At 35.9% G+C, this 8,459-nt stretch overlaps 1 protein-coding gene across 2 annotated transcripts; it reads right to left on the bottom strand.

The window, feature by feature from the left end:
• Positions 1 to 1,082: 1,082 nt before the first annotated feature.
• Positions 1,083 to 4,853, bottom strand: LOC135079910 (ejaculatory bulb-specific protein 3-like). Of its 2 annotated transcripts, none has more exons than XM_063974542.1 (3): positions 4,745 to 4,853; positions 2,832 to 3,029; positions 1,083 to 1,396 (listed from the first exon to the last, which is right to left on the bottom strand). In XM_063974542.1, the coding sequence occupies exons 2-3, from the start codon at positions 3,010 to 3,012 to the stop codon at positions 1,215 to 1,217; spliced, it is 363 nt and encodes a 120-aa protein (XP_063830612.1). In that variant the 5' UTR covers positions 3,013 to 3,029; positions 4,745 to 4,853; the 3' UTR covers positions 1,083 to 1,214. The 2 variants fall into 2 exon arrangements, with proteins under 2 accessions (XP_063830612.1, XP_063830611.1); XM_063974541.1 differs by lacking the exon at positions 4,745 to 4,853 and adding an exon at positions 4,088 to 4,177.
• Between the last annotated feature and the right edge of the window lie 3,606 nt (positions 4,854 to 8,459).

Here is an 8,459-nt window from a genome sequence, read left to right as displayed (position 1 = left end):
AAGAACAAAAGGATTGACTTTTGGATCATTTGTCTATCAAGCAGTCTAAAATACGTGTTATACGTGAGGATCTTCCTAAATAGGAAGATTCTGAGCCATTTGATCAGTGGGGCGAGTGTAGGTTCGCCAAATCAACCATTTGCCTCTGGTAAATTAAAGAAGGTCATGCTCGAATCGAGACTAAATAATGATGATGATTTAGGAAGTTAATAAGGACATAATTACCCCAAAGTAAGTAAAACAAAAAGATGCTCTACACATATTCAATCTCAAAAAATAAGGCCAATGTCTCCGTACCTAAGAATACATAAGCACAATTACCTTTGAGGTAGACATCATACAACAAAGCTATTTTTAAAACTAGCTAGATAATTAGTAACATACGAGTACGTCAATAAAATTAATTTATTAATATTGACTGACCGCAATCGATACAAAGTCTGATACTAATACATATTATTATTTACATGAGTATCACTTCGTACATACTTAATTACACGTCGTGGTTTGATATTAATTTAGCCTTTGGTCTCAGAGGATGAACACAATCAGTTAAAAGTGTAGGTACTTTTTGAAGCTTGCCAAGGCTTTTGAGCAAGTATAATTAAGCGCACAATCTAAACAACGGATGACCTACGTCAATTATTAGTAAAAACCTAGACTTTTAAATAATTATGGTTTGTTTGGATGTGCATAATCGCTATCACTAAAATCTAAAATATGTTTCACTTTCAATACTTTACATAGTAATACTTACTTCAATAAATTAATTGTAGAGCTTTTTATTTTGATTTCAGATAGATTAAGAAATTAGAAAAAAAAATTTTTTTACTGATTGGCCAACCGTCCATTTTTATGATTATTATGTAAGAAACCCTTCATGTTCAACTGGAATTAAAGTAAGGCAAGGCACCGAGAATTAGAATCGCCTTGTTATTTACAGTTACTGTTTCGACGAAACGAAACATTGCAGTGTATAAATGATAGGAACTCTACGAGTCGTGTTGCTACTTTTCTAGAAGATTGCATGGAATTAGTTAAATACTTGTATGGTTAGAGGGACTTAATAAAATGATACAGTGTATAAAATCAATTTAGATATTTCTTTAATTGGTAACCAGATTCAATACAAAGTTAAATAAAGTTACATAAATTGAGCACTCATCAAAAAGTCTTCATTTCACAACCAAGAAAATATAATTATCTAGTAATTCCTAAGCATTGATGGCCTTATCCAAAGCGGCGAAGAATTTGTCTTCAGGGTCGTACTTTTTCTTGAAAGCTTCGAAATCCTGGGGCAGTTTCTCCTTCAGACCGTCGAGGAATCTCTTGAATAGATGCTTCTGCGCATCGGTGCATTTGGCACAGGCCTGCTGGAAGGCTTCTGGTATGTCCTCTGTAAGCATAAACATAGGAAATGTATGAATAACCATGAAATATAACAGTCTTCATAATTATCAGGCTTGGATATCAATGCTGATATAGACTTCCATGGTCCCTGAAAGCTGCTTACATGCGAGCCTCACAAAAAACCGGCGTGAAGCAGCGCTTGCGCTGTGTCTCGCCGAGTGAGTGAGGATACCGGAGGCCCAATTGGGGGGGAATGGGATTTAAAAGGTTGGCAGCGCACTTGTGTTGAGTTGGCACTTCACTGATGTTGCGGGTGTACATGGGCGACGGCAATTGCTTACCATCAGGTGATCCGTCTGCTCGTTTGCCTCCTATCACATAAAAAAAAAAAAAGTACAATGATACATTTTTATCAACATGCAATAATGTAATCAACGTATAAAACTTTTCTGCCTCAGCGGTCACCAGTCATTTGCTCTATGTACCCTGCCTTTTTTGTTTGGGATAGGAGGCAAACGAGCAGACAGATCACCTGTCACTTTAACACGGATTAGTATCAATATTCGATTTCGTATAGTTGTCGCACATACTTACACCCGTATTCACAAACATTACTATGAGATTTTACAGTGCGCGTGGACGCACAGGGTCCTAAAACCTATTTACAGACAATACTTTAGTGGCGGAGTGACACACAGAACCAATCACAGAGCTCTATTCAACGCTGTGCGTTCGATTTCGCATAGCGTTGCTGCTTCACTTAACCAAGCATCGTTTGTAAATATGGGTGTGCTCCTCATAGCTTAACAATGTATCATAAATGTTAAAAACGTTAGTACGGCAGATCCATTTGTAATAAATATGTCAACAATCCACACATGAATAGCCTATTTGTTGTACATTACCACGTTTTCCTTTAATGTTAAATTGATACTTATTCTGTACTTTATTATGTTGTTTATAACTAAACCAAAATAATTATTTACCAGTAACTAGTGAATAGAACTCATCAATGAGATTGTTTGTCTTCTGTATTCTCTAAAGTTATCTATCTACTCTATTTTTATCATCTCTATCATATTATCTTTTACTTATCAAATATATTATCCATGTGATATTCCAGCAGAGTAGAACAGAACCATGTCCACTTTTCCCGTTAAATATGCGAATATACGTATGATGGAGCATGGGGGTGTGGGCCTAATCGTCCATTCGCCTCTGGTTAAATGGAGAGCCACCACACCCACCCACAAGGTGGACCGACGACCTCATAAAGGTAGCGGGAAGGCGCTGGATGCAGGCCGCCACCAACCGGCCATTGTGGAAATCATTAGCGGAGGCCTATATTCAGAAATGGACGTCCTATGTCTGAAAACGATGATGATGATGATGATGATGAAATTGGAGAGGGTCAATCATGTTCCTTTAGTGTTGAACAAATGATCTAATAATGATCAAAATGATGATGATGATGAACTTACTCTTAAAGTCCCCAGACACCGCATCACAGTCGTTCTTGTCCAAGAAGCAGCCTGAGAACTTCTGCAGCTCTTCTGTGTTGTTCACCAGTGCTTCGACGTCGAAGTTGTCATTCTCACTGGTATACTTCTCATCAGCCATGGCCAAGCCCACCAGGAACGCAACTAACATGATTGTCTTCATCTTGACTGGGATTTGGTCTGTAAAATAGTAATCAATTTATTTACTGAGTTTCTTTCGCCACTTTTTCTTAACACCCCGATATGTAGACTAATTTGGGACGTGTATTAAATGCCCTTAAAATACAAAAAAAAATCAAAATTGAATTAACTTTTTGATTTGTAGCGCCAAACATAGCCGCCATTTTCATATTCGAATTCGGCTCTGAGTTGCACCACCTAACTTTGACCGTAACTATGACGATAACCGGTGGTTTTTGTATTTAGTTTGACAGGTTTGTGACGTTTGTCAAAGTTAAAGTAAGATGGTGCAACTCAGCCTAATAGAATCAAATGAAACATTAAAGTTTGTAAAAATTCCACGTTTTTATTTTCAACAAATAGGTACAATTAACCGAGTATTATTATTATAGTTATAATGTCAATTTGGCTACTTGCCTGCTATTTCAACAATAATTAAAATGCAAATGAGAAGTTATTAATTACGAAAATATGCAGATTTAAGAGTAATAGAAAACTAAACTAGACTGTGCTAAATAATAATTAAGTAGTGGTAATTAGGTATTTACAAAAAACAAATCAACTTAATAAATAAAGGTCAATTAAAAGCATTTGTGTCTATTTATTATTTCGGAGTCTTAGATAAAAAGATCGGTCTCCTTGGATACGCAACTAATGAGATAAACGACTTCTATTTTTTTAAATCATTTTGGCTTATTTATTTACATTCACAAGAAAATCGAATAATGGTTCTTAACAATAATAATAACATATTGAAAATTGTAGTTTATTCCGTTAAACAAATGTTCTAAAATTCACTTATCTCTGAAAATAGTATTATTCAAGAAATCGTAAAATTTGAACTAAAGTTGTTTAAAAAAAGTTTTCTATAGGTACCTATCCAAAAATGTTTGTGGAAACGTGTTTTAAAAGCTCAAAAGAAATGTAGAGATTAGAGGAGTAAGTTGGGTTTTGGGTCCATTATAACTGGGTTTCAATTTCTGGGCAACTCGTTTATTATCTTTCGAACGGCAAAATGATTTAATTATAAGGCTACATTTTAATCAAGTGACACTTACGTTTCGTTACACAGCGGTTTGTTACCAACAAAGTGAGCAAAAGATCTGCAAATAATTATGTTTACAAACGCCATTCCTTTTATACTATCCAGTTCTGCAAGGTGAAACGTGCTAAGGATAATTTTAAAACGATCATATTTTTTGTCTTGGGATTGTCGATCGTGGTCGAAATAACAATTTTAGTTTTATTTTAAAAGGACCGAAAATATATGGCTGAAATGTAGAGATTCTTGCATTTTGCATTAAGTGATATGGACTGCATTAGTTAGTATTCATTCGCTGTGCGTTGTTGTCTTGGATATATGTATAGTTTTTTATGGATTTATCAGCTTTCGTATTCACACAGTAAAACGTGCATAAACCAATTTACCTACTTAAATGCAATTATGATAACAATGTGTTACTTAGAAATGTGGTTTTCCATTGTTTAGGGTATTATTATTATGATAGAATGGATGGATTTTTACCAGTGTTTTCGCTTTTTGTCATAACTTTTTAAATCGAAATATATAGATTAAAGCCAATCTAAAAATAACGTTTTCCAATTACCTAAACCCAACAGAGCTTTCACGTAATGCCAATTTATTATAATTCGCCACCAGTGGGAATCGAATTTACAACCAAAGGTGGCATTAAATGCAAAAAGTAGGTACTTACTTGTATGTCAGTCAAGTGCACTCTGCGACAGGGAAAGTTGCAATGCCCACCCTGCCCCAGACAACAGCGATTGTTCACCCGACACTTAGGTGTCAACCATCACTTAGATAATTACTGGTTTGTAAACACGAGTTCGTTATACATCAACAAAGATAAAGTTCGTTAGGGTTGTTAACCGCTATGTGATAACTTCAAGGGTTGCCAACTTAGCTGTTTTCAAGACTAGGGCGGCCCTACCAAAAGTTGGTAGACAGGAACTTCAGTTGCCAAGATTTTTCAGTAAATTCTAGAATTTGGGTAAACATAAGACAGGACAACCTTAGTTGTATTACGAGTACCTACAGATGAAGTTTACAGCCAAATCACAGAAACATCGTTAAATGATTTTATGAAACGTTTTTGCCGACTAGGGTCATCGTCATTCATCATCATCAGCGTCTACATAATAATATCTAAATAATTCCGTAACAAAATGAAATGGGTTGTCGGCACAACAAGCTAACGACTGTGGTATCTTAGGTAATTGTAATAAGTACTATTTTGTTCAATAAATATAACTTAAGATTTTGAATTTTTATTCGGATTTTACAAAAAACAATAATGTTTTAAAACCAGACCACGAAATGGCCAATTTATGTATCCTAGACGTTAATGGGCCATGAAGATGGAAGATATCTGACTGATGTTTTGGGTTCCGTATCTCTTAAAACCTTTACTGGACCATTATTCGTTTTTGATCATTGACGCTTTTTCTTAGCAAATTGGAAGGATCAAGGATCGAGTTAAAATTAACATCAAATACTACCTACTTGATTTTGGTCCACATCATCTTGAGGTATAAAAAATAAAGCTTGATTCATTTACAGCATAATATCTAAAGATAATCGTCTGTAAAAACTTACTTGTTTATTGGGTAAATATTTATTCACATACAAGAAATAGGTATTCTATACTTTGGAAGTTAATCAAAGTCAGCTATACCTTATGAGGGCAAAACCCAGAATCTTCCAGTCGACACTCCTTATAATTGTAAGATATTATTATTATTTCCATTACTATTCTCATTTCATCTCTAATAGGCCTACGATGAACGCCACGATATTATTTTATCGAGGCATTATATCGACATTTGTCATATAAAACATTGATAAGATTTTATAATAGCACGCAATCTTAGCCCAGTAGGCCAAAGATGCGCGCCGTGATAACTTTTATCGACGTCAAAATGTATGAGCAAAATCGATAAAATGGCGTGATAACCACTTATCGCGGCGCGCATCAACACACACAAATTAATAAAATTAAGCTCTATTATGAACTTTAACACGGTGTACTCGTATAAGAGCCGCTTTACGAGCAAAGGTTGTAAATAAATCACAAGACTTAACCCAATAAAAATACGTAAGTTTCCATTCTGGGTAATTGTAATTCCATAATCAGTTGGGTACAATGACATAATAAATATACAAATGTGACTCATGACGTCATTGTTAATCGTAATGACGCAATTTCACAGTCAGTATTTCCAGTCACGGTGTTTATTATTACATAATGAGCATACAACATTTTTTTTGTTGTTTACCCAATGATTACTCGTATATCGTTGCGTTTACCAGAACAACCGGTCAAACTTAAGCTCATTGGGGGAGGGAAGACTATGTCCGGCTGTGGACATCCTATTACTGAAAAGATGATGATGATGATCGTTTACCTATACTCTGTGATTTGAGCCTATACTATACCGTCCATCATAGGCGGGGGAGTTGTCAATACTCGCCACGCTTCAAGGATGCGACGATCTCATAAAGGTAGCAGGAAGGCGCTGGATGCAGGCCGCTACCAACCGGGTGACGTGAAAGTCAAACATTGGGGAAGGCCTATGTTCAGCAGTAGACGTCCTGTGGCTGAAATGATGATGAAAGATAGCTAACTTAATAATTAAATCTACAGAAGCGCTAAATTCTGTCAGTTGACTTTGTTATTTCCTCGAATCCATTAGCAAGTACAAACCGGCACTTCGACGTAAAAAATGCATTTATTTACTGCGTACTGTTTTTAAGTAAACAGTGTAACTTGTCGGAAAACACTTATCAATAATAAGTAGGTAGGTAGTATTAAAATATTTAAGGCAAATAACCTCCGTAAAAAGCTCATGATATTTTTCCTTATAATATTCATTCTTATAAATTCTTAGAATTGTCAATATACTATAACGAGAACATAATAAATGGGTCAACAACTATCTAAATGACAAGAGTTACTACTTATCATTTGCTAATAGAAGTCTTATGTCCAATATATTTTTAACTCATTTTAACTATAACAATCGTCGGTCGTCCGATTTTTTTTATCCACAACGAAGAAGCTCTTGGCCTGTATCTCACCTGATGGTAAGTGACCGATCAAGCCGAAGGTGGAAGCAAGCTTCAACCGGAATCCTCAACCACGGAGGAACTGGCTATCTTATCTCTAACTGCCGGAACACAATAATGCTGTTAACATTGTTGTTATGGCGACAGCCTTGGTAAGATGGTGGTAGCTAGCCAGGCGGACTTAGAACAAGCCCTACCACCAACCTACTACACAAAAATCTGCCCCCACTGGGAATCGAACCCGGGACCTCTGCGTCTGAAGCAGGTGGTCTTACCACTAGACCACAGAGGCGGTTATTTTGTCGCGATAAGGAAAAACTTCCGTGATTTTGTGAAAAATATTATTGGCAGATAGCAAAATAGCTCATAAGATAGGTCCCATTAATTGATGTTTATTGTCCGTGGTGCATATCTTTTCTTAAAGGCTACTAAACCTTTGTTTGTCAACTGTCATCCACTTTGCAATGGAGGGAAGTCGAACCTTACCTTCGAACTCCTACTTTCCAATGAACGTTTAACTTTCCCCCGGGACAAACTTGACCTTCATTGGTTGGGTTTTATTGGCGGTCAAGCTGTAGATCCTGGCTACACAGGAGTTGCAGCGGTGGGAACGAGAGGTGGGAATAGTCCCGTATAAATCGTCAGGACATGAAACTGCACATTTTCGTTGCAAAGTAAGTAGCATTTATTTCAATCACATACGATGTCAGTGTGTCTTTGTCTGTACGTGAAAAAACGCGAATTTCCAAGATTTGTTCATTACTTCAAATCCTATTGGCTTTATTTGTGTAAATATTTAACAGATTGCAAAAAAGGTCACGTTAACTCCAATCTTATTTTATTTATTCAAACAAAACACACAGGGTTATCGGTAGAGACTAGAGAGATAATTGTTTTATTTTTATCTACGCTACCAATTCAATTTATAAGAGGTTAAGCCATTGTAATAGTAACGTCAAGGCCTAGATCAAAATACGTTAAATATAAAATACATAATTATGACTTTTACTGTTTGAAAGCACTTACGTAGCTATACCCTGCACTGCAGATGTTCGAACTCGACTGACTTCGAACGCGCGAGAAGTCTTTATTCATCTTAATCACAATAAAACTGAGACTATTGAAATATGGCTTGTCATTTGTATAATAAAAGGAACTACTTTCAGAAATAGCATCAAAATCAAATTGTATAAATAATAGGAACTACCCAGATATAGCATCAAATGAAGAATCTAACAGTAACTGTAACCTACTATAGTTGGTACCTAACCTCCAGAAGTCCAGATAGTCAAGTCAGGGTGAAAATGTATTTTCGTAAGGGGTAATTGTAATTAAAAAGCTGA

This window comes from Ostrinia nubilalis, chromosome 17 (genome assembly GCF_963855985.1).
Source record: "Ostrinia nubilalis chromosome 17, ilOstNubi1.1, whole genome shotgun sequence".
Lineage (NCBI taxonomy): Eukaryota > Metazoa > Arthropoda > Insecta > Lepidoptera > Crambidae > Ostrinia > Ostrinia nubilalis.
The sequence above is the reverse complement of the archived record's forward strand: the minus strand, read 5'-3'. Positions and strand labels throughout refer to the sequence as shown.

Bases quoted from the DNA above. Each gene is read 5' to 3' on its own strand.
- LOC135079910 (XM_063974542.1), bottom strand. From the start codon at position 3,012: ATGAAGACAATCATGTTAGTTGCGTTCCTGGTGGGCTTGGCCATGGCT. The intron at 1,397-2,831 runs GTAAGTTCATCA...TTATGCTTACAG, and splicing joins GGTGTCTGGGGACTTTAAGA to AGGACATACCAGAAGCCTTC.